Consider the following 27,590-nt stretch of genomic DNA (forward strand, 5'->3'; position numbering starts at 1 on the left):
TCCTGTATAAGCTTAATTTTCTCGATTTCCTGTTGTACCAATTTTGTTCCTACTAACGTCGTTTCCCCAACATCGAACCACCCTATAGGCAAACTCAATAAAGAGCTTCGTATGGAGCCATCTGAATACCGGAATGGTAGCTATTATTATATGCGAACTCAATAAGCGGCAAATGATCATCCAAGCTATCCTTGAAGTCTATCACACAAGCTCGTAACATATCCTCAAGTATCTGAATAGTACGCTCAGCCTGCCCATCTGTCTGGGGATGAAATGTTGTACTAAGATTTACTTGAGTCCCCAATCCTTTTTGGAAGGACCTCCAGAAGTTAGTTGTAAATTGAGCTCCTCTATCCTAGATAATAGATTCAGGGACACTATGCAGTCATACTATCTCCTTAATATAAAGCCTTGCATGATCCTCTGCGGAATATGAAGTCCTAACGGGCAGAAAATAGGCTGATTTTTTAAGCCTATCAACAATCACCCATATAGAATCGAACTTACGCTGGGTTCGAGGTAAGCCTACGATGAAATCCATATTAATTACTTCCTATTTCCAAGTGGGAATCTCCATAGCCTGCAATAATCCACCGGGCTTTTGATGCTCAATCTTAACCTGCTGACAGTTAGGGCACTGAGCAACAAACTCCGCTATATCCCTTTTCATTCCGTCCCACCAATATACCTCCTTGATATCATGATACATCTTTGTTGTTCCTGGATGGATAGAATAACAAGAATAGTGAGTTTCTCCCATAACCTGCCGACACAGCCCTGCAACATTAGGGACACATAATCGTCCTCGATATCTGAGGACCCCATCTTCGGTGATTTCAAACGGTGTCTTCTCCTTATAAGAGGTGGTATCCCTATAGTGAACTAACGCAGGATCCTCGTACTGGCGTTCCTTCACTTCAGTTACTAACGAGGATGTTGCCGTATCCTGAGTAGTAATTCCAATATCACCTGAGTCCAGTAGTCGAACTCCAAGAGTAGCTACCTGATGAATCTCATGGGCTATTCTCCTCTTCTCTGGCTGTAAATATGACAGGCTACCCATAGATCTACGGCTGAGGGCATCAGCCACCACATTTGCCTTCCCCGAATGGTATAAATTATCAACGTCATAATATTTAAGTAGCTCCAACCCCCTCCTTTGACGTAAATTCAATTCCTTTTGCTTGAAGATATGCTGGAGGCTCTTATGATCTGTATAGATATCAACATGAATGCCATACAAGTAGTGCCTCCATATCTTTAGTGCATGAATCACTACGACTAACTCTAAATCGTGGGTCGAGTAATTCTTCTCGTGCTTTCTCAGTTGTCTAGAAGCATAAGCTACAACCTTACCATGCTGCATCAGTACACAACCCAACCTAATGCCCGAGGCGTCATAATAGATAACATAACCATCGATCCCTTCTGGGAGCATTAGAACCGGTGCAGATGTCAATCTGTCCTTCAATGCCTCGAAACTCCATTCGCAAGCATCAATCCATTGAAACTTTGCTCCCTTCTGAGTCAACTTTGTCAAAGGTGTTGAAAGGGAAGAAAATCCCTCTACAAATCTCCTGTAATAGCCTGCCAAACCGAGAAAGCTACAAACCTCCGTCGGTGTCGTGGGTCTAGGCTAAGTCTTTACTGCCTCAATATTTTGTGTATCAACCCAGATACCTTCACTCGAAATAATATGCCCAATTAAGGCTACATAGTTCAACCAGAATTCACATTTAGAGAATTTTGCATACAACTTCCCCTTTTGTAAAACTCTGAGCACAGTACGAAAATGATCTACATGCTCAGCCTCTGAACGAGAATAGATCAATATATCGTCGATAAATACAATTATGAACAGATCTAAAAAGGGCATGAACTCACGGTTCATCAAATCCATGAATACTGTTGGGGTATTGGTCAAACCGAACGACATAACACGAAATGCAAAGTGCCCGTATCTGGTCCTGAATGCTGTCTTTGGAATATCTTCCTCCTTAACCCTTACCTGGTGGTACCCGGACCTTAAGTCTATCTTTGAAAAACACCTCGCACCTTGCAACTGATCAAATAAATCATCAATCCTCGGGAGCGGGTACTTATTCTTGATTGTCACCTTATTCAACTGTCTATAATCAATACACTTCCATAAGGAACCATCTTTCTTCCTCATAAATAACACAGGTGCTCCCCACGGTGATGTACTAGGTGTAATAAAGCCATTTTCAAGCAAGTCCTTTAATTGTTCCTTCAACTCTTTCAGCTCTGCGGGGGCCATTCAATAGGGAGGAATAACTATTGGATGAGTATCTAGTAGTAGGTCAATAGAAAACTCAACTTCTCGCTCTGGTAGAAGACCTAGAAGTTCATCAGGAAAAACATCGGGAAACTCATTAACCACAGGGATGGACTGAATGGTTGGTGACTCTACTTACACATCTTGAACCCGAACTAAGTGATAAATGCAGCCCTTTCTGATCAACTTCCTTGCCTTGAGATAGGAAATAAATCTACCTCTCGGCGACGCCGTATTACCTTTCCACTCCAAAATGGGCTCCCCTGGAAATTGAAATCAGATTATCTTTGATCTATAATCAACATTGGCATGACAAGAAGCCAACCAATCCATACCCATTATAACATCAAATTCTACCATATCTAACTTGATTAGGTCCGCTACGGTAGATTGACTATGAACCACTATTATACAACCCTTATATACTCGCTTAGCTACCACTGAGTACCTGACAGGTGTAGATACATCAAAAGGTTTAACCAATTCAAGTTTTATTCCAAACTTACTAGCAACCAACAGAATAACATATGATAAGGTGGAACCTGGGTCAATCAGTGCATATACATCATACGAGAAGACTGATAATATACCTGTAACAACATCAGGCGATGACTCCTGATCTTGTCGTCCTGCCAACGCATAAATGCGATTCTGAGGACCGCTCGAGCTAGATGCTCCGTCTCTGCCTCTACCACAACTCATTGGTACTTGTGAACCTTGCGTAGGGGGCGTATTGATAATGACAAACCACCTATAGATCCCTTTGGCTGAGCTATGCTTGCATCACCTCTCGTCGGACAATCCCTCATAACGTGGCCCGGATAACCACATGTATAACAAACACCCAACCCCATACGGCACTGCCCGACATACTGCTTACCACACTAAGCACATCGTGGCAAGGGCGGCCTCATCTGACTTGACTCACCCCTATACTGAGAACCTGAGGCCCTGAAATTCTGACCAGACCCTGAATATGTGGAACGATCAAATCTCTTACCGCCAAACTGAGGGGGTGCGCTAGTCGATGGCTTGGCTGGATACCTCGGGTATTGTGATCTTTTACCACCTCGAAACGAAGCAGAAGGACCCAAATACCCCGCTCTCTTATTCTGGGCCCTATCATGCTCACGATCCATCCTCTACTTCTACTTACACTCCTCTACACCCTTAGTGTATGCCTGAATACGAGAAATATCCATGTCTGGCTAAAGTGAGACCAACATACAATTGTTAAGCAAGTGTGGTTCTAACCCCATCATGAACCGGTGAACTCGATCCTCCATCTTAGATACAATAATGGGAGCATACCTAGGCACCAAATCAAACTGAGGATTGTATTCTTGAACACTCATGTTACCCTGTCGAAGGGTCAATAACCTATCAAATCTGGCCTGTCTAAGCTCTGGTGGCAGATAATGACGAAGAAAAGCTTCTGTAAACTCCTGCCATACTGCTGGAGGGGCATCCTCACCTCTGGACAATTCCCAAGACTCGTACCAATTAAATTCAACATCTTGGAGTCTATAGGAAGCTAGCTCAACTAACTCTGTCGCAGTGGCCATCATTACCCTCAACGTCCTCTGCATTCTAGCAATAAATACCCGAGGGTCCTCGTTTGGATCTGCCCCCGTGAATATCGGAGGGTCTAAATTAATGAAATCACGAACCATCGCACTGACGGATCTATCTGCATGACCCATACCTACTTCATGATGCCGAGCATGTGCAGCTACTAATCGAGTTAACAACTTAATAGCATCCCACGTCTCCTGACCTGGTGCATCTGGCTGAGGGGCTGAACGTACAGGGGCGGGCGCTGGAGCTGGTGCCCCTTGGAGCTCTCCTGGAGAGGGCGAGGTATGTGAAGTCTGAGATGGATTCTCACTATGAGACTCTCTCCGAGTCCTGGTCACTCGTGGCACTCGACTAGTAATCTCACCAGCCACAGACTTTCCCTTCTGGGCGATTGTAGTCTTCAGAGGCATCGCTGAAAATATAACATATCGTTAGGAACATGAATTCTTATATCGCACGATCTAAGATGAAAATAGAGGATAAAATCCTATATGTCCTGTAGCCTTTTGACTATAAGTGTGGTGCACAACACACCCATAAACAAGAATCTACTAGACACGGTCTGTAGACAACCCTAGGACAGAACTGCTCTGATACCACTTTTGTCACGACCCAAACCGATGGGCCGCAACGAGTGCCGGAGTCCTACCTGTCGAACACCCTTAAGCATGCGACTAATATATAAACATGAATAATATTTGCTGAATTACGAGAATAACATGCGTGAGGAAAACCTGACCAAAAGACATATACATACACGTGCAGAATACGTATCGCGAGCAGACAAGGCTGCTATAGACAACTATATATCCAAAATTGGAAGCCGACAAGGCCACATACTATACAAATATACATAACTGTCTACAGACCTCTAATAGAAATACAACTGTACAAAGGCGGGACTGAGCCACATCATACCCATATATGTATACAAGCATATCGTACCAAAATCAAAAGCAGCTGCGGATCAAGTGGAGCACGCCAACTGTCGCTCGTCAAGGATCCTAAGAAGGGGGACCGTCAGCTTGCCTACCTGTACCTGCGGGCATGAAACGCAGGCCCCGGGAAATAGGGCGTCAGTACAAATAATGTACTGAGTATGTAAGGCATGAAAATCAGTACATAAAAGACATAGATGAAACATGGAATAAAGAAATCCACCTGTAAGTCTGAATAACTTTGTAAATTCTGCAACATCTATAGTGTCATGCACGTGCGTATAAATATCGTGTCATGCATAGGTATAGGTATACATAACATCATCAAGCCTCTGAGGGCATTCCATTATATCGTCTCGGCCCCTGTGGGAAACATTATCAACATATACCAACTGATCAGGTGGTGGGGCGTATATAACACCGTAACCTTTTTCCCATATCCCATTTACATATGTATATACATATAAATACGCGTATATAACGCCATATGGTCATGGGTCAATGTACATGCATAAATGAATGAAAATATGTTAATAATATCAATATTCCTTTTGGATAAGCTTTATCAACTGCGTATTATTCTGAGACCCATGAACAGAAGATATAATAATATGTCACATGGGGAATCAAGAACACAGAGACCCCTACTATTTCTATGAATAGAGTCGTTTTGGAAAACTGTGCGTTTGCTCGTTTCTTGTGTATAATTTGGATCATGCCAAAAAAAAAGAAGGGATAGACTTAACATACATGGAGTAGGGAAAATCCGTATGATATTCTTGGAACAGGTTGTAACGTACTTCTTTAGAACCGCAAAATTTCACGTTGCTATGGTGCTAATAATTCCTGTTGGAATTGTTTCGTTGCAAGAAGTTTTGAAAACTTGTAGGAATTGATAACGTTCTGATTGTAGGAATTTTGTACGAAATTGCATTGCTAACTTTGCAAAATGGAAGTGTCTTGTTAGAATGATGTGTTTTGGTTACTAAGACATATAAAAGAATTTCAACTACAACAAAATGAAACTAGAAATAGCTGGACAATGAAAAATATTCCATATATCAACAACTTCAATAAAAAAGCATAATAATAGCCTACGAGTCTAAACTAGTAAATTACCACATATAATCCCGTGTACACACTCGTCGCCTTGTATACACATCTTACATATAATTAAACTAATGCAATTAAGCCAAATCATACGGGGAAGTTTACCCCACACAAAGATAGGCAACATAATCAAAGAAGCCCTTCCCGTGTGAAACAACCTTCGGACATCTCGAATCTAGCCAAAATATCTTAATATCATAAATAAAAGCAATAGGAAACGAATCCGGATAATAAAGAATCAATCTTTAATAAAAACCAAAAAGCCAATTAAAAAATTCAACCCTAAGCCCTGACCTCGGAACCCGAAAAAACTCACAAATTTCGATCACCTATTCCGATACGAGCCCAACCATACCAAAATCATCCAATTCTAACCTCCAATCGGCCTTCAAATCATCAATTTATGTTTTAGAAATATTTTTACTAAAATCCCCAATTTCGCCAATTCAAATCATCAATCAAACACAAAAATCGAGGATGTAATCATGAAATATTAAAACATCTGAGTCAAAAATACTTACCCCAATGCAAATCGTGAAAACACCCTCCAAAAGAGCCCAAAACCATGCTCTCTAACTCATAACGTGATAAAATAACAAAAGCCCTCGAAATAGAGTACTATATAAGCACTGCCTAGGTATAAACATCGCGATCGCGAAAATACCCACGCGATAGCGAAGAACAAAAATGCCCAGCTACTGAACCCCTCTTTCGGAACTCAATGACCAATTCCCAAGAAACTACGCGAATGCGATTGTTCTCTCGCGAACACAAAAAACAATTACCTGATGCCCCCTCCAGCTTCCCTTCTATGCGATCGCAATATCTACTTCGTGATCTTGAAGGCCATATCTCCCAAGCCTCGCGAACGCGTGCTTCACTTTGCGAAGCTGTCACGCCCCGAACCTAGGAGCGAGACAAACTTGGTATCAGAGCAGTTCTGTCCTAGGGAGTCTACAAGCCGTGTCTAGTAGGGTCTTGTTTATAGATGTGTTGTGCACCACATTATATAAGCAAGGAACTACAGGGCATTTAGGAGTTGGTTACACTTCTTTGAAATCTAAATCGTGCTATAGAACTGAGTTATAGGAAATTTGAATTAAACTTATGTGTTGGTGTTTGCATGCACAGATGACGGTGACTAGGAAGACTACGGCTAGCCAGAGGAGAGATACAGTAGTAGGTGAGGGGACCAACAGGGTACCCCCAGTAGATGGGGCCCAGTCTGAGGCTCAAGGGGAGACCCCTACTCAGCCATTACCGGCTCCTCCACCAACTACGGAGATTCCTAGGGAAACCGCACATCCAGTTCCCCCTCCACTTCCATCAGATCAGGACTTAAGGAGTGCGGTGCATTTGTTGACACAGTTGGTAGCTACCCAGCAACATGCTAGGGCATCAGCTAGTGCAGGAACTTCTGAGGGGTCTGGGAGTTCAAGGGTCCGAGAGTTTATTGCTTTGAGTCCCCCAGAGTTCACGGGGACAGATCAGAGGGAGGACCCGCAGGATTTCATAGATCAGCTTCACAGGATCTTTCGTGTTATGCATGCCACGGAGAAAGAGGCAGTTGAGCTAGTAGCTTTTCGACTCCGAGATATAGCCATCCTTTGGTATGAGGGATGGGAGAGGTCCAGGGGACGTGATACACCTCCAGCTATTTGGGAGAATTTTTCAGATGCTTTCCTTGACCAGTACTTACCGCGGGAGATCCGACAGGCTCGAGTCGATCAGTTTCTAGCCCTCAAGCAGGGTAATATGAGTGTTCGAGAGTATAGTCTCCGTTTTGACTCATTGGCCAGATATGCACCATCCATAGTTTCTACTATGCGGGACAGGATTCACAGGTTTATAGCAGGGTTAGCCCCAGAGTTAACCGAGGCATGTGCCACCGCTGCATTGCAGGATAGTATGGATATCTCCCGGATTCAGGCATTCGCCCAGAATATAGAAAGGGGTAGGCGTCGGCAGCAGGGTACAGAGAGGGCTGAGCAAGGGCAACGTAAGAGGATGAGATTTCCCAGGTCTCAGGAGCAATCTCAGGGTAGTTATAGGACCCAGTACTTCGGACGGCCACCTAGGCCTCCGCCACCTCAGTTACAGGGTTACGGGTATGACCGCTATACTCAGTCAGGACCAGGTGAGAGCTCACGGGCGTCGGGTTTGCAGCGACAACGAGGTTCTGCGCAGACATGGTCATTTCCTCCGCGGTGTGACATCTGTGGTAGAGGACACTTGGGTCAATGCCGAGCAGGTTCTGATGCTTGTTATACATGTGGGCGTCCGGGGCATATGATGCGAGATTGCCCAAATAGAGATTCTGGGGGAATGGCACAACCAGCGAGTTCAGCAACAGGATCGTCTATGTCCGTGCATCCTTCAAGGCGTGAGTCTCAGTCTTCGGCTGGTAGAGGTCGAGGCAGAGGTAGAGGTTCCAGTTCAAGTGGTAATCAGAACCGTATCTATGCTTTAGCGGGTCGACAGGACCAGGAGTCTTCACCAGACGTTGTGACAGGTATATTAACCATTTGCTCTCACGATGCTTATGCTTTGATAGACCCAGGATCTACTTTATCGTATATTACCCCATTTGTCGCGAGGAAGTTTGGTATAGTGCCTGAAATACTAAGTGATCCTTTTGCGGTAGTCATAATATATCATATGAAGCTACACGCGGCCTCGAACCACCGAACGGAAATGCAAGTGATCAAAATGACTGGTCGGGTCATTACAAACCCTCAAATCACCAATTCAGAGTCATTCATTCAAAAGCCAAACCTTATTCAACTTTTCCAATTCCAAGCCTCAATCTAGGAAAAAAGTGTTCTAAATCACTTTCTGAAATCCACGAAACAATGCCGACCATCTCCACAAGTCATACAACATCAAATACACACACGAAAAACAGCAAATAGGTAATTGGAACTCTAACACTCAAAATGACGGGTCGGGTCATTAAATTTTCCACCTCTTAAACAAACATTCGTACTCGAATAGGATTAGAAACATTCTTACCTTCATTGACGCGATCTCCTTTGACCTCAACTTCTGAACCTACCTATCCAAAAGGGCCACTCTCTCTTCTTTAAAAGCGAAATTCTCATCTTAGTGCACTGTTCTTAAGTCCAAAACATGCGACTTGTCTTCATGATACTTCTAAAGAATAGAAATATGGAATACCGGATGAACTCCTAAAAGACTAAGAGGCAAAGCAAACATATAAGTAACCTTCTCTTATGTTTTTAGCACATCAATGGACGAATACTGCTTAGACTCAGCTTGCCTTTCTTCCAAAACCTCATCACTCCCTTCATGGGTAAAATCTTCAGAATTACTTTCTCACCCTCGATAAATGACACATCACAAACCTTCTGGTTCACATAACTCTTCTACCTAGACTGAGCTGTACGAAGTCACTCCTAAATCAACTTCACTTTTTCCAAAGCATCACGAATTAAAGCAGTACCCGACGACCTAGCCTCATGGGGCTCAAAGCATCCAATAGGAGAACGGCACCGCCTATAATACAAAGCCTCGAAAGGAGCCATATGAATGCTAGACTGGTAGTTGTGGTTGTAAAAACAACTCCGCCAATGGTTGGAACTGCTTCCAATGACCTCCAAAATCAATAACACATGCTCTCAATATATCCTCAAGGATCTGAATATTCCATTCGGACTGGCCATCTATCTATAGGTGAAAGGATGTGCTATGCTCTACCTGTCTGCCCAACTCACATTGAACAACTCTCTAAAAGTGATTGTACATCTTCACAGCACCTGGATGAATATAATACCTCGAACTATGAGCCTCCTTGAGAATCAACTCCCTCAAACCATCGACATTAGGAAAACAAATTTTACCCTGAAGTCGCAATACACCAATCATCTCCAATAACTACCTTCCTGGCACCACCTCACTGCATCGTGTCTTTCAATACCAACAAATGAAGATCATCATATTGGAGAGCCTTAATGCGCTCATACAAGGATGACGGCGCAACAACACAAGCAAAGACTCTACTAGGCTCAGATATATCCAATCTCACAAATCTATTGTCCAAAGCTTGAACATCCATAGCCAAAGGCCTCTCCTGGGTTGGAATAAATGCCAAACTCCCCATACTCTATACCTTTCTACACAAGGCATCTGATGCCACATTTTCCTTACCCAAATGATATAGTATAGTGATATCATAACCCTTCAACAACTCTAACCACATCCGCTGCCACAAATTCAAATCCTTTTTCTTGAACAAGTGTTGAAGATTCTGATGATCACAGTAAACCTCAGATGACACACTGTACAAATAATCTCTAGATCATAAGCGTATGCACAATAGCTACCAACTTCAAAACATGAACTAGATAATTTTTCTCATAAGGCTTTAACTACCGTGACGCATAAGAAATCACCCTTCCATCATGCATCAACACTGCACCAAGACTAAAGCATGAAGAATCCCAATATGGACCGGAATCTGTGGCAACAACAACAGTGTTATTGTAGTCAAAGCATTCTTAAGCTTCTGATAGCATTCCTCACACTCGCTAGAAAATATGAAAGGAATGCCCTTTTGAGTCAACTTTGTCAATGGGGCTGCAATAGATGAAACACCCTCCACAAAGCGATGATAGTAACTTGCCAAAACCAAGAAGCTCCAGATCTCTATAGCTGAAGTAGGTCTAGGCCAATTCTGAACCGCCTCAATCATCTTGCAATCAAACTTAATGCCTTTACTAGACACAACTTGGCTCAAGAATGCAACGGAATCCAACTAGAACATACATTTCAAAAACATAGCATAAATATGATCCTTCAAATTTTGAAATACTACTCTTAAGTAGTGCTCACGACCCTCCCTACTACGAGAGTAAACCAAGATTCCATCAATGAACATAATCACAAAATAGTCCAAATAATGCTTGAACACCTTGTTCATCAAATCCATGAATGTTGCTGGAGCATTAATTAAACCAGATGACATTACTAAGAACTCATAATCACCATAACGAATCATAGAATCCATCTTGGGGATATCCAAATCCCTAATATTCAACTTGTGATAACCCGATCTCAAATCAATCTTAGAGAACACCTTAGTACCTTGAAGGTGATCTAACTAATCACCAATGCGAGGCAATGGATGCCTGTTCTTGATAGCGACCTTGTTCAACTACCTGTAATTAATAAATATCCTCATGGAACCATCCTTATTCTTCTTCACAAACAACACCATTGCACCCTGAGGAGAAACACTCGGCCTAATGAATCCCTTACCCAACAACTCCTGCTACTACTCCTTCAACACATTCAACTTAGTTGGAGTCATACGGTATAGGAGAATAGATATGGGTTGAGTGCCCAATACCAAATCAATAGCAAAATCAATATTCCTATCGGGTGGCATGCTTGGCAAATCCGTAAGAAATACCTCCGAAAACTCCCTAACAATCGGTACTAAACCCATTTAAGGAACCTATGCACTAGAATCCCGAATTGGTGCCAAATATGCTAGAAATCTCTTCTTATCTATACATTAAGCCTTTAGGAATGAGATCACCTTACCTATAGAATGACCAGGTGAACCCCTCAACTCTAGTCTAAACATAGCCAAAGTCACAGTCTTGGCATGACAATCCAAGATAATATGATATGGTGACAACTAATCCATGCCAAGAATCACCTTAGAGTCCACCATGTCGAACAACAGGAGATCAGCCATAGTATCATACTAATTAACAGTATGATCCACAATAATAGAATAACCAATAGGTGTATACACATAAGTAGGAATATCTAAAGAATCAGGAGGCATACTCAAATATGATGCGAAATAAGATGACACATACGAATAAGTAGAACCCGATTCAAATAATATTGAAGCATATCTATGACAAAATGAAACAATACCTATGATGATTGCATCATATGGAACCACCTTAGGTGTACTAGAAAAGGCATAATAATGAGCCTGACCTCCATCTCTAAGACGACCTCTACTTGCATGACCTCCACCTCTAGCTAACTGGGCAGATAGTGTACCATGGCCAGAAATATAGCATGAGTGATGTGCCATGGTGTAGTATTCTGCAACCTGGGACAATGTATCCTGATATTCCCCATAACTCCATACTCAAAAACTCACCTCCTCTAGCGATATTGTTTGACCTGTGATTCGATCTACGATATGTATACCCATTGAAATAACCTAGCCATAAGAGTGCACTGTAAAGGCCATAGGATCAAGGTACACTATAGAGAAACTATCATGAATGAGCACTATGGGAAATATGATTGACTGGGGTGTCATAAGATATCTAAAATACTGACTGAACTGGTCTGGCATGATGTCTCCTACCATAATGTCCCTTTCCACTAGATGAGGAACCATACTATGAGGCTTCTTGCACTTGCACTCCTCTCAACCCTGCATACGGATTCACTCCAATTACCTAGAAATATGCATTGCCTAACGAAAAGTAGCCTCTGTCTCAACCTCACGCACCATCCCAATCATGATACCCAAAGTGAAGACCCTTAATGAACCTCCACCCCATCTTCTTCTCGCTAGGAATCAAAAAAACTACATAGTGTGATAACTCTATGTGCCTCATCTCATACTGAGTCACTGACATAATAACTTGAACCAAATGCTTAAACTAGCAACGAACCTATCTCTTCTCGTGGGCAGGATGAACTTCTCCAAAAAGAGATGCGAAAACTGAACCCATGATAGAGGAAGTGACCCTACCGGCCTTCCCTACTCGTAAGTTTGTCACCACCTATTTTCTGGCCCTCTCAGCTAAAAAGTGGTGAAATCATCTCCATTTGGTCACACGTGATGACCCGATAGGTCATCTTATGTTTTAAAAGATAATTCTGTGCTTTGAAGCCTTAAATACCTTATTTTAGCCTTCCTTGATTTGCGTGAGCAGTCTGAGTGTTTTTTTGAAAAGCTTTTATGTTAAAAACTAAGACAATATGAATTTTTTCCCTTAAAATCTATTTGAGTTGACTTGGGTCAATATTTTGAGTAAACGGACCCGGATTCATATTTTGACGATCCCGGTGGGTCCGTATCGTGATTTGGGACTTGGGCATATGCTTGAAATCGAATTCGGAAGGCCCCAGTCCGAGTTGTCGGACATTGTTGAAATTTCAAAGTTTGAAATCTTAATGACAATGAAAGTTTGAACAATGTTTGACTTTATTGATATCGGGTCCGTATTTTATTTTCGGAACTCGGTATAGGTCAAATACTATATTTATGACTTGTCTGTCAAATTTGGTGAGAAATAGAGTTGGTTTGACGTTATTCGGACGTTCGGTTGTGAAATTAGAAGTTCATGAGTTTTCTTGAAAATTTCCTTTGATTTGATGCTAAATTCTTAGTTCTAGGTGTTATTTTGGTGACTTGATTGCGCGAGCAAGTTCGTATGATGTTTTTAAACTTGTGTGCATAGTTGGTTTAGAGACCCGAGGGCTCGGGTGAGTTTCAGATAGGCTACGAAGTGGTTTGGACTTAGTAAACTTAGTTGGTTCTGCAATTTCTTGTAACTGGTGTCTGATCTCGCATTTGCGAGCAATTTGGTTGCAAATGCGGAAGATCACTGTTCGCATTTGCGAACAAGTCATCGCAAATGCGATGAAAGCAGAGATAGGAGGACTTCGCTTTTGCGACTATTTCTTTGCATTTGCGGAGCTCGCATTTGAGAACCCCAGGTCGCAAATGCGACATCTTCAACTGATAAAAATGGGAGTAAGACGGGATTTTTGTTCATTCTTCAAATTTTCAAAAAAAGAAAACCCTGGAGGCGATTTTTCAAAGAAATCTTCTTCCCCAAATTATTGGTAAGTGATTCTAATCCATTTTCTTTCAATCTTTCACTACATTTCCTAAGATTTTAACCTAAAATCTAGTATTTCATGCTGAAATTGGGGGTTTGTGTAGAATTAGGAATTTTTGCAAAATGGGAATTTAGACCTCTCATTGAGTTCGAATTCCAAAACAAATTACATAATCGGGCTCGGGGGTGAATGGGTAATCGAGCTTTGGTTCGAATTCCGGGATTCGACCAATCGGGCCCGGGGGTTGACTTTTTCAATAATGACCTAAATTAAGTCCTTTGCAATCGTGGGTAGTTCCTAAGGCTTAATTTGAATCGTTTGGTAGGTAATTTGCTAGATTTCATTGATTTAGAGGCTTGTTTGAAAGGCAAAGCTATGATTGAGCTTTGAGTGGACGTTTGGAGCGAGGTAAGTGTCGTGGTTAACCTTGACTTGGGGGATTAGGACTTGTTTGTCTATTTGCTACATGTTTAGATGTTGGGTACAACGTATAAGTGAGGTGACGAGTACTTATGCATTGTTATCGGGTTAAAGCATGCGGGTGGAACTTGTTCCTTCTAGTTTGTTGCTTACTTTGATCTTGTTATCCATGCTTAGACTAGTTACTTATTAAATTGATCGTTCTTATCATGTTTACGAGCTTTCTTGATAATTGAGTATCGATTCCAAAGTTGTAATTGGTATTGTGGAACCATTATTGAAGTAAGGCTTGTTCTTGTTGATTCTATCTCCCTGCAATTACTTGTTTATTATTATGTGGTAAGGGAGAGTGTTAATGTACGAAGGGTGATGTCGTGCCATATTGTAAGTGTTAATGCACGAAGGGTGATGCCGTTCCATATTGTGAGTGTTAATGCACGAAGGGTGATGTCGTGCCATATTGTGAGTGTTAATGCCCGAAGGGTGATGCCGTGCCATATTATGAGAGTTAATGCACGAAGGGTGATGCCGTGCCGTTTCTATTGATTTATATTAAGAGAGAGAGTAAAAGCACGAAGGGTGATGTCGTGCCATATTGTGAGTGTTAATGCACGACGGGTGATGTCGTGCCATATTATGAGAGTTAATGCACGAAGAGTGATGTCGTGCCGTGTCTATTGATTTATATTGAGAGTGAGAGTAAAAGCACGGAGGGTGATGCCTTGCAGTATCATTGTTTCATTGTGAGGTTGAGAGTAAAAGCACAAAGGGTGATGTCGTGCAATTTTCTTCATTGTGTTTAGTTGTTTTCACGTGTTAAAAAAGCATGTTGACTGTTCTAGTTATCATTTTCGTTGTATCTCTTATATCTTGTGCCCTTTAGCATGTCCCCCTCCCAATAATACATGTTTAGCTGTTATTGTTGTTTTCTTATACATATACTGTTATCTGCACATGGTTATTATGTGGGTGTCTTGTCATAGCCTCGTCACTAATTCATCGAGGTTAGACTCGACACTTACGAGTACATGGAGTCGGCTGTACTCATACTACATTATGTACTTCTTGTGTAGATTTTAGTACCGACCCTAGCTGTTCGTAAAGCGTAGCATCTTAGACTTTCTTGCGGGAGACTTGAGGTAGATCTATTGGCGTCCGCAGACCTTGGAGTCCTCTTCTATTTTCCAATTTTACTGTTTCTTTTCATTCAGAACAATTGTATTTATTTCACGCTTTGTTTGTAGAAAATCTTAGGAGCTCGTGAGTTGTGACTCCAGATCTAATTTGTAGTAGATATTACGGTCATTTATGTTATTCTGCACTTGGTTTTATTTCATTTTGGTTTAATTGACTGTGTCTATTAAATTGAATAATAATTGACTTAACGGTTCTCTAACGTTGGCTTTCCTAGCAAGTGAAATGTGAGGCGCCATCACCGTACCAAAGGTGGGAATTCTGGGTCGTGACAAGTTGGTGTCAGAGTACTAGGTTGCCTAGGTCTCACAATTCACGAGCAGGCTTAGTAGAGTCTGGAGGATCGGTACGGAGACGTCTGTGCTTATCTTCCAGAGGCTATGAAGTTTAGGAACAAATTTCACTTCTATTCTTCTCGGTCGTGCGATTTCATTCTCTCATTGCTAATTGAACTCTTCTACTCTTGATCTCTTACAGATGGCGAGAACACATACCACATCTTTAGCTGAGCAGCAGCCAGAGCCCCTAGTGGCAACTCCTACGAGGGGCAGAGGTCGAGGCCGTGCCAGAGGCTGAGGCAGGGGCAGGGCTCAGCCTAGAGCTCGAGCAACGACACCAGCAGTGGAGCCTCAAGTAGAGTTTGACGAGAAAGTTCCAGCCCAGACTGTTCCTATCGGACCAACTCAAGTATCGGAGGGGTTCACAGCCACCCCAGTGCTTCAGGATGCTTTGGTTCATTTAGTGGGCCTTATGGAGAGTGTGGCCCAGACCGGTACATTTCCCATGGCACCAACTATCTTAAAATGTAAGAGCGATAGTACATTAGCCATATTCTATAACGGCTCTACGATAAAGCCAATCAGAAAAGTACTGACCTTGTAAGAAGTCAGTATGAAGCTCCCACCGGATTGTGTGTGCACTAGAGGTGCAAGTATTATAATAGAGCTTCAAGTTGTGGATATGAATTATACCTATGTGAAAGAGAGGTCATGAAAGAGATGGAAGATGTGATGCGAGATTTTAAGATAAGTAAGGTAAAAGTGAACAACATACGAGATACTTAAATGCAGGAGGTTGGGAATAGTCTATACTACGGATAGAAAGCTAGAAGCATAGGGATTCAGTATCCAGGAATGATAGCGGCGTCGTTAGTGACATATCTTCTAGTCGATGATTTCTAGGTATCAAGAGGTCCAGTTACGAGAGTAAAGAAGAATTAGAAACGATGTGATGTCTCGCTTGATGTTCCAGAATAACGCAAGGGAATCTATGGTACAAGCAAGTTGAAGGAAGGTTGCGAGTAGTATGAATGAATATGTGTAGGTCACAAGCTAAAGTATGGTAAAGCGACAAGGTTTTCGAAAGACATGAGTAAGAATAAGGAATGACAATTGAGAAGGTTACGAGAATCGATAAGTTATCGAGATTAAGCCCATGAAGAGAAAAGAGCTGATGGTTTCTCTATGTTATAGAAAGTTCAGCTTGAATGAACTCAAAGGAGTCCAAGACTAATAGCATTTAAAAGAGATGGAATGTTGCCCTGGTAGTAAAATGAGAGTATACTTGTGATAAATGAAGGATGACGTTTGGACCTTCGATTGAGTGATGATTTGAAGGGATTTCATGAATTGTACAGGATTAAAATGCCCATGTAAGTGAGTCATATTGGGATGCTATAAAGTACGGTTATTGAAGTACAGTATTGCCGCTAAGTAGATCAGGAAAATCACTTCAAATATTTCTCGATGCAACGTAAGCCCTAGTGGTAATGTTTTACGTAAGAAGTTTCAAGATACCAGTGGTAGATTGTAGATCAACATTGAGGTAAATCAACAATAGATGGATAAAGTTCCAACGTATGATAGGAGATAAGGATTCCATCCTTTAGATGAACAATAATAAGGAAGCATTGAAGGACTTGGATTTATACATCTATGATAAGAAGCAAGAGAGTAACTTAGAATTGGATGGCAGACCTCGATAGTAATAAAACAGAGGTAAGAGTTATGGTATAGTATGTCCTACCTAGATGCAGTAAAGTCACACGGGTGGATAACCGGGACCATGAAGTAAGGTATAACAATATTCGTAAGTTCGACAAAGTACCGAGCAAAGAACTGCAGTACACCTATAGATGTCCAAAGGGACATCTTGTCAAGTTCTGTATATGTTCCCAAAATGAGGCCTAGAGATTGGCTAAAAGCTAAAGGGAAGAGTCGCATAGGCTCACATACAAGGAAAGAGTCATACAGGAACTGCATGACCAAAGGTAGCAACAGTTATGAGATTGAAAGGATTCGGACCACAATTCATGGTGTGAGAAAGAGACCTAAAGGGGGGAAATGCCTTGGCCTTTGGAATTTTCATATGTTATGAAAAGGATAAGTGCATCAGTCAACATTCTAGGAGGAATGTTCCAAAGGGGGGAATGATGTTACACCCCATATTTTCGTACGTGAAAGTACGCCATAAGTAAATTGATAGAAGCTCGAAAAATGAGATATTACATCCCGCATTTTCGTACATTAAAGTTTCGTCGTAAGCTAATCAACGTAAGGTCGGGAATAAGATTATTTGGAGATTATAAGTATTATACTACTTCAAACAAGTGATGAGTAAATTTGTGAAGGTGAGAGGGTAAGCAAATCGAAGAAAATGAATTTTCGTCGAAGTTTGACATTTTGAGATAAAATACGGTCCAAGCTACAATACCCCGTATTTATGGACTAGTGTCATACAAGGTACCACATGACCATAATAGAAAGGTATGCAAAGTGTGTTAAAAGTGAGTAGTATTTTAAGTAATTTGAGATAATTTCTAATTATGAGGATAATTGAGTAATTAATGATTTTTGATGGGTGATTAGCTAATTATTTACAATTATTTTTGGATAAGTTCCCCCCCCCCCACCCACAAAACGTGGCAGCCCTAGGAGACCTTGATGATGAGTCTTAAACCACAAGACTAGGTTGCATGTGTTAGGGGAGTTTGGTGGCTAGTCATCACAACTGGGGCCCACTCTCTTTGGTAAAATAAACCATCTTCCTACATCATCAAAGAGAAATAACAATGTCCAACATGAAATATTAGAAGGTCCAACGTGAAATTCTCTTAAGGAATGATGTTACAAGGTCCAACATGAATTCTCTGAAATGCTACAAGGTCTAACGTGAAATGCTAATTCAAAGAAAGCCCGGTACAATCTTTTTCAAGAATATCATACGGAGTTTTCCCTACTTCGATCCGCCGTTACGTGTTTTCAAAAAGGAGAATCGGTTCAGGTATGTTAAGGCTATCCCTTATTTCTTTTTGGCATGATCCAAATAATACAAATAAAACGAGCAAAATATGCAACTTTCATAAATGACTCTATTCATAGAAATACTAGGGGTGTCTATATTCTTGATTCCCCATGTGAATTATTACTATATCTTCTGGTCATGGGTCTCAAAAAAATACGTATTTGATAAAGTTTATCCGAAAGGCATATTGATTGTAACACCCTAGAAAATTTTGAAGTACTTAAGTATAATGCCCGGTAAAATTTGCAAAGAAAATAATGTTTCATGGTACCGGACTAGGCTTACGTGTTTGAGGGGTCACATTCAGAGAGATTGCCGCTCATCCCGCTGAAATATGAGCAGAGGTGCGGCACGACCAGCTAATTCGGTAGCTACTACATCCACAGCACCTCCGGCTCGAGGCACCCCAGCATCCGTAGGGCGTGGTGCAGCTAGGGGTGGTGCACCAAATTTGGGAGGACCCAGCATATTTTATGCTATGCGGAGACGTCGGGAATCAGAGGTTTCTCCAGATGTTGTCACAGGTATATTGACTGTCCAATCTCATGATGTATATGCTCTTATTGATCCCGATTCCACTTTGTCATATGTCACACCTTATGTTGCTATGGAATTTGGGATAGAACCAGAACAGCTTTATGAGCCGTTCTATGTATTTACTCCGGTTGGTGAGTCTATTTTGGCCGCGCGAGTTTATCTTATTGAATTGAGAATGGTCAATTTTGATGTGATAATGGGGATGGATTGGCTTTATTCATGGTTTGCCAAGCTTGATTGCCAAACCAGAACTGTTAGATTCGAATTTCCAGATGAGCCAGTTATTAAGTGGAAGGGTGATGATGTGGTCCCAAAGGGTAGGTTTATTTCCTACCTTAAGGCAACAAAGATGATCAACAAGGAATGTATTTACCATTTGGTCTGGGTTACGGACACCAACGCTGAGGCACCTACACTTGTGTCTGTGCCTATTGTGAATGCATTTTCGGGAGTATTTTCGGATGAACTCCCTGGGATCTCATTAGAAAGGGAGATTGATTTTAGGATTGATGTGATGCCAGACACGCATCCTATATCTATTCCACCCTACAGAATGGCACCGACAGAATTGAAGGAGTTAAAGGAACAATTGAGAGATTTGTTAGAAAAGGGTTTTATCCGGCCAAGTGTGTCGCCTTGGGGCGTACCGTTCCTTTTTGTAAGAAAGAAAGATGGGTCACTTAGAATGTGTGTTGACTATCGGCAACTTAAGAAGGTCACAATCAAGAATAAGTACCCACTGCAAAGGATAGATGATTTGTTTGATCAATTGCAAGGTGCCAGGTACTTCTCTTTGGGCCGACCCTGTTTCGTTAAATACACACTTTGGGCCATTTTTGAACTATAATCTGATATTTTAGAGTGAGAGAGAGTGCCCTAGAGTGAGAAGGTGTTCTTTAATAATTGTTCTTCAATTCTTGCCCAAGTTTTGGAAGATTAAGAAGCGAAACTCAATAGGTCTTCATCCTAGAGGTAAGATTCTACACCCTAACCCTCACTTTCGAATTTTGTGTAGAATTGGATAATTAGCAAGATAATTTCTGGGCATGGGGGTTGTTTATTTACATGCATGTGATATCAAGGGGTGTAGGAAGATTGTTGTACTAGGCATGGTAAATATTAGGTTGGGGGATGATGGAATTCTCCATAAAAGGGCCTTGAAACCTTTGCACACCTTGTGTTTGATAAAATGTTCAAATAAGCTAGAATCATGATCATCTTCCTAATTTTGGTTTAATTTGTTATATTTCTAAAATAGATTAGAGTTGCTAAGAATTCTGGAACATTTAGAGTGTAAGGAAGTTCAAGTGAGGTATGTTGGCTAAACTCTCCTTTAAGAATTAGAATTCCCTATATCCTTGTAAGTTCCGAGATATTGATTATAAATGGAACATTCCGATAATTTTTGTGATGAAGATATATGTTCAATTCGTGTTTCAAATGCTCTTATCATATTGCATTATAAATTGAGGATGTGTCCCAAACTATGGATTATGTATCCACATGTTATAATTTCTAGTCGTGATTTATGTGAAAGTTATTATGCCAAGTTGTGTAGAGATTGTGCTTGTGATACACCTCCACCCGCATACATTGGGGTGAGGTGGCATGACCGCTATGTGCGGGGATTATGGTATAGAGATTGCGATTGTGATACACCTCCACCCGCATATATATTGGGGTGAGGCGGCATGGCCGCTTTGTGTAGGGATTATGGTATTGTGGGACTGCACCTCCACCCGCTTACATTGGGGTGACGCGGTACGACCGCACTGTGTATTATTTTGGTATTTTTGCGGCACCACCACCCGCATGCATTGGGGTTAGGTGGCATAGCCGCTTTGTGTTGGTATTGATATCGTTGATGCATTTCCACCCGCATACATTGGGGTGAGGCAGCATAGCCGCTTTGTGTAGGTTCTTGGTACTATGGTTATACATCCACCCGCATACATTGGGGTAAGGCGGCAGGGCCGCTTGGTTAGGGTTGTGGTATTGTACGTACTCCTCCACCTGCATACATCGGGTGAGGCGGCGGGGATGCTTTGTGTGAAGATGGTTACAGAGGATCTCATCTTAAATACTATAAATGTTATTGATAGCTTTAAATAAGCTTGCTAAGGTTTAAATGGTTATCTATATCATTCTATTGCTACACTGGTTCATCATATTCATCTTGTATTTCTGAATTCTTAAATTAGTATTTAGTTTTCATACTAGTACTATTCGACGGTACTAACGTCCCTTTTTGCCGGGGGCGTTGCATCTTTAAATGGATGTAGGTGGTTTTACAGCAGGAGATATTGATCAGTGATAGCAGCACACCTTCTTCCCAGCTGACTTGGTGAGGAATTGAGACTTTAAAATAAAGTAACTGATGGTAAGAAATTGGTATTTCAACATGATCACTTTATTGGTTGATTAACGAAAACATATATATTCTCTTTATGCATGAATGAGTTTGGATAGAAGGAAATATAATAGGCTTGCTCGGCCAGATTCACTCTGTTGAGCACCGATCGCGCTCCTTGGTTTTGAGGCGTGACAAACTTGGTATCAGAGCCTAAGGTTTTAAAGTATCCTAGGATGTGTCGGAGCCATGTCTAGTAGAGTCCTTATTATCAGTGTGTTGTCGACCACATCTATAATTAGGATGATACATTGGCATTTAGGAATAATACCCTTCTTTCATGTTCTTGATCGTGCGATAAAGTTGGTTGTAAGATTGTTCCTCCTTTAACTCACGCGTTACTCTAATTTTTAGTACATGGCACCTAAGAATAAGGCAAGAACTGGCCAAAGAGCCAATGTCACCCCAGGAGTGACAGTTGACCCTATAATTGATGATGCGGGTGAGCACCCGAGGAGTGAGAATATTCCTCCAGTTACTACATTGCTTGACTCTACTACAACTGATCAGACCGCACCTGTCCCTACACCTACAGAAGGTGCAACGGTTCCTCCAACTGATATTTTAATTCAACCTCCAGCTCCAGCTTCCGATTCTGGTGTGTCTGATATTGATATTAGGGGAGCCATACAAATGTTGACACAGATAGTGGCTTCTCAGGCCTACAGATCGAGTGTTGGGCCTACTTCTTCTAGACATCCAGGGGAATCTGTTAGTTCCAGGGTGAACAAGTTTCTTCAGTTAGATCCTCCAGTGTTTCCGGGTACTGATCCCGAGGAGGACCCGTAGGACTTCATTGATGAGATGCACAAAACTCTCCGGGTTATGCATGCTACAGAAACGAAGGGAGTAGAGTTGGCCTTCTACCGCCTGAAAGGGGTGGCCTATTCTTGGTTTGAGTTGTGGGAGGATCCCGTGTGGAGGGAAGCACTCCGGCAAGGTGGGGTGGGTTCACAGATGCCTTTATGTATCATTTCTTGCCTGCCGAAACTAAAGTAGCACGTGCCGCTGAGTTTGAAAGCCTGAAGCACGGTAGTATGAATGTGAAAGAGTACCATATGGAGTTTGCGCGCCTGTCCAAGTATGCTATTCGCATGTTGCCCACTATGGAGGCTAGAGTACGCCGGTTTGTACAGGGCCTTAGCCCCTTGGTTATCAATGAGGCCTCTACAGCTACCTTGAATTCCGATATAAACTATGGTAAGATGGTGGCATTTGTTCAAGCCATATAGACCCGTAAATTGAAGATTAGAATGGAGGGTCAGAGTAGTAGCAAGGCCCGGTCCGCGGGAAACATTGGTGGTTCATCCGGTGGTAGTGGTGGTAAGTCGGCATTCAAGGGAGCATCATCAGGACCATCCCAATCATTCGCCCAGTCTTCGATGGGTGCACAATCATCTGGACCCAGTCAGGGCAATAGGGGACCCTACCAGTAGGGTCGGCCCGACAGAAGCTTTCAGTAGCGGAGGCTTCCATGCCCTAAGTGTGGGAGGATGCACTTTGGGTCCTATTTCATGGACCTACCAGTATGCTATGGGTGTGGTTTGAGGGGTCACATTCAGAGAGATTGCCGCTCATCCCACAGAAATATGGGTAGAGGTGCAGCATAACCAGCTAATTCTGCAGCTACTATATCCACAGCACCTCCGGCTCGAGTCACCCCAGCACCCGTAGGGCGTGGTGCAGCTAGGGGTGGTGCATAGAATTCAGGAGGACCCAGTAGATTTTATGCTATGTGGAGACGTCGGGAATCAGAGGCTTCTCCAGATGTTGTCACAAGTATATTGACTGTCCAATCTCATGATGTATATGCTCTTATTGATCCTGGTTCCACTTTGTCATATGTCACACATTATGTTGCTATGGAATTTGGGATAGAACCAGAACAGCTTTATGAGCCGTTCTCTGTATCTACTCCGGTTGGTGAGTCTATTTTGGCCGCGCGGGTTTATAGGGATTGTGTTGTCACATTGCGTGGTCGAGACACCGTGGATGATCTTATTGAATTGAGAATGGCTGATTTTGATGTGATAATGGGGATGGATTAGCTTTATTCATGTTTTGCCAAGCTTGATTGCCGAACCAGAACTGTTAGGTTTGAATTTCCAAATGAGCCAGTTATTGAATGGAAGGGTGATGATGTGGTGCCAAAGGGTAGGTTTATTTCCTACCTTAAGGCCACAAAGATGATCAACAGGGGATGTATTTACCATTTGGTCCGGGTTACCGACACCGATGCTGAGGCACCTACACTTGAGTCCGTGCTTGTTGTGAATGAATTTTCGGGAGTATTTCCGGATGAACTCCCTGGGATCCCACTAGACAGGGAGACTAATTTTGGGATTGATGTGATGCCAGATACATATCCTATATCTATTCCACCCTACAGAATGGCACCGGCAGAATTGAATGAGTTAAAGGAACGATTGAGAGATTTGTTAGAAAAGGGTTTTATCCGGCGAAGTGTGTCACCTTGGGGCATACCGGTCCTTTTTGTAAGAAAGAAAGATGGGTCACTGAGAATGTGTATTGACTATCGGCAACTTAATAAGGTCACAAACAAGAATAAGTACCCATTGCCTAGGATAGATGATTTGTTTGATCAATTGTAAGGTGCCAGGTACTTCTCCAAGATTGATTTAAGATCGGGTATCACCAGTTAAAGATCAGGGAGTGGGATATTCCAAAAACAGCTTTTAGAACCCGGTATGGGCATTTTGCATTTCTGGTGATGTCCTTTGTGCTAACAAATGCCCCAGCAGCCCTCATGGATCTTATGAATCGTGTTTTCAAGACATTCCTCAATTCTTTTGTGATAGTGTTTATTTACGATATTCTTGTATATTCACGCAATCGAGAGGACCATGCCGGTCACCTTAGGGCAGTGTTGCAGACTCTGTTTCAACACCAGTTGTATGCGAAATTTTTGAAATGTGAATTTTGTCTCAAGTTTGTCACATTCTTGGGTCATGTTGTCTCTAGTGAGGGGATTAAGGTTGATCCTCAGAAAATTGCGGCTGTGAAGTATTGGCCGAGGCCTACAACTCCTACAGAGATTCACAGTTTCATAGGCTTAGCTGGATCTTACAGAAAGTTTGTGGAGGGGTTTTCTACTCCTGCGTCTCCATTGACTTAATTGACGCAGAAGGACATTAAGTTCCAATGGTCAGATGCTTGTGAAAAAAGTTTCCAGTAATTGAAAGCAAGATTGACTACGACACCGGTGTTGAGTCTACTAGAGGGTATAGATGGATTGTGGTATATTGTGATGATTCAAGAATCGGGCTTGGGTTTGTATTTATACAACATGGGAAGGTGATAACTTATGCTTCTAGACAACTAAAAATCATGAGAAGAACTATCCAACACATGATTTAGAACTTGCGGCAGTGGTATTTGTATTGAAATTTTGGCGTCATTATTTATATAGTGTCTATGTTGATATATTCACGGATCATAAGAGCCTTCAATATATTTTCAAGCAGAAGGAATTGAATCTGAGGCAGAGAAGATGGCTTGAGTTACTCAAGGACTACGACATTGATATTCTATATCATCCGGGAAAGGCCAATGTTGTGGCTGATGCTCTTAGCCAAAAATTTATGGGTAGTTTGGCTCACTTGGAGGCATATCAGAGGCCATTAGCCAAGGAAGTTCACCGATTGGATAGTTTGGGAGTTCGTCTTGCAGACTCTTGTGAAGGAGGTGTAATTGTGCAAAATAGGATTGAATCATCGCTTGTTGTGGAAGTCAAAGAGAAGCAATACAACGATCCATTATTGGTTCAGTTGAAAGAGGGGATTCATAAACATAAGACCATGACATCTTCTCTTGGCATGGATGATGGTATACTAAGGTACCAAGGGCGACTCTGTGTTCCAAATGTGGATGGTCTCCGGGAACGAATTATGACTGAATCTCACACTTCTAGGTATTCCATGCACCCAGGTTCTACGAAAATGTATCATGATCTTAAGGAAGTCAATTGGTAGAATGATATGAACAGGAATGTGGCGGATTTTGTGGCAAGATGTCCAAATTGTCAGCAAATGAAGGCCGAACACCAAAGGCCCGGTGGGTTGTCACAGAACATAGAAAATCCAATGTGGAAGTGGGAAATGATTAATATGGACTTTGTGGTAGGATTACCGCGCACTCTGCGCTAGTTTGACTCAATTTGGGTGATTGTGGATCGACTCACGAAATTAGCACACTTTTTGCCGGTTAAGTCTACCGATACAGTGGGGCAGTATGCTCAGTTGTGTATCAAAGAAATAGTCAGGTTGCATGGCACCCCAGTTTCCATCATTTCTGATCAGGGAGCACAATTCACTGCTAATTTTTGGAAGAAATTTCAGCAAGCTTTGGGTACTCAGGTGAATCTTAGTACAGCCTTTCACCCGCAGACTGACAGGCAGGCATAGCGGACTATTTAGACGCTTGGGGATATGTTGCGCGCTTGTGTTATAGACTTCAAAGGTAGCTGGGATGATCATTTACCACTCATAGAATTTGCATACAACAATAGCTACCATGCTAGCATTCAGATGGCACTGTTCGAGGCTTTATATGGTAGGAGATGTAGATCACCCATTGGGTGGTTCAAAATTGGGGAAGAAGAGTTTATAGGGCCATATCTCGTGCATCAGGCTATGGAAAAAGTTAAAATCATTAAGGAGCGGTTAAAGACTGCTCAGAATCGTCAGAAATCCTATTCGAATGTTCGTCGTAGGGATTTGGAGTTCAAAGAAGATGATTAGGTATTCTTGAAAATTTCCCCCATGAAAGGGGTAATGCAATTTGGTAAGAGATGGAAATTGAGTCTGAGGTATGTCGGACCGTACAAAATCATTAAGAGGATCGGTGAGGTGGTGTACAAGCTTGAGCTACCACCTGAGATGTCATTAGTACACCCGGTGTTTCATGTGTTTATGTTGAAGAAAGTAATTGGAGATCCGACACTCATTGTTCCGGTTGAGACTATTGAGGTAAATGAGAAATTGATTTACGAAGAGATTCCGGTTTCTATTATTGATCAGCAAGTCCGAAAATTGAGAAATAAAGAAATTGCCTCCGTAAAAGTGTTATGGCGAATCCAACAGGTTAAAGAGGCTACTTGGAAGGTTGAGGAAGAAATGAAGAAAAAGTATCCTTTTTTGTTTGAATGACGATGTATTTATAAAGTTGTGATCTAGAAAAAAAATTTATAAGACTTACTTTTTATGAATTTTGTATCATTTGAACAATTGGCATTAATGGTGTTCCTTTCTGGAAACATATTGCTTATGAGGCCACAGTTGGTGTTGTTCTGTATTATGTTACGTCATTGGAATATGTATATGTTATTTGGATGTGTTTCTGGGGTTCTCTGACAGGTGGATAGGCCTAATTACAAAGGAAACTCTGGCGAAATTTTTGGAAATTTAGGGAGTTAGTCAAATTTGGGGTTGCTAGTTTGTGGTATAAAACAAACTAAGTTGCATAAGATGCTAATGACGGATTTTTACCCTCATTTGAGGATGAATGATCCTAAGCTTGGGAGAATGTAACACCCCGGAAAATTTTGAAGTACTTAAGTGGAAAGCACGGTAAAATTTGCAAAGAAAATAATGTTTCATGGTGCCGGACTAGGCTTACGTGTTTTTTCGGACTTTTTGGGTTGAACAATGCACCGGAAAGTAAAGAAAAATTTTTGGCGAAAAAGCGCGTTTATGCGGTCCATTATGAGACCACATAATTACTCTGCGGGCCGCATAATGGCTGCAATAGTGAGCAGGAGAGGGCCATTCTGGAAGCAGCTACGCGGTCGATTATGCGACCGCATAACTGTTATGCGGTGCATTATGTGACAGCATAAGAGTTATGCGGATCGCATAGTGACCGTATACACAGACAGATTTTTGATCATTTTGGTCAGCGATTATGCGACCGATATGCGATCGCATATGCGACCGCA

General features: G+C 41.9%; 1 protein-coding gene across 1 annotated transcript; it reads right to left on the reverse strand.

Moving 5' to 3' along the window:
• Window positions 1–553: 553 nt before the first annotated feature.
• Window positions 554–4,284, reverse strand: LOC138909768 (uncharacterized). Its single transcript, XM_070200980.1, has 8 exons — window positions 3,771–4,284; window positions 3,592–3,701; window positions 3,453–3,504; window positions 2,745–2,838; window positions 2,536–2,559; window positions 1,352–1,577; window positions 764–1,195; window positions 554–619 (listed from the first exon to the last, which is right to left on the reverse strand). The coding sequence occupies exons 1-8, from the start codon at window positions 4,282–4,284 to the stop codon at window positions 554–556; spliced, it is 1,518 nt and encodes a 505-aa protein (XP_070057081.1).
• Between the last annotated feature and the right edge of the window lie 23,306 nt (window positions 4,285–27,590).

Source organism: Nicotiana tomentosiformis, chromosome 4 (assembly GCF_000390325.3).
Source record: "Nicotiana tomentosiformis chromosome 4, ASM39032v3, whole genome shotgun sequence".
NCBI classification, from domain to species: domain Eukaryota; kingdom Viridiplantae; phylum Streptophyta; class Magnoliopsida; order Solanales; family Solanaceae; genus Nicotiana; species Nicotiana tomentosiformis.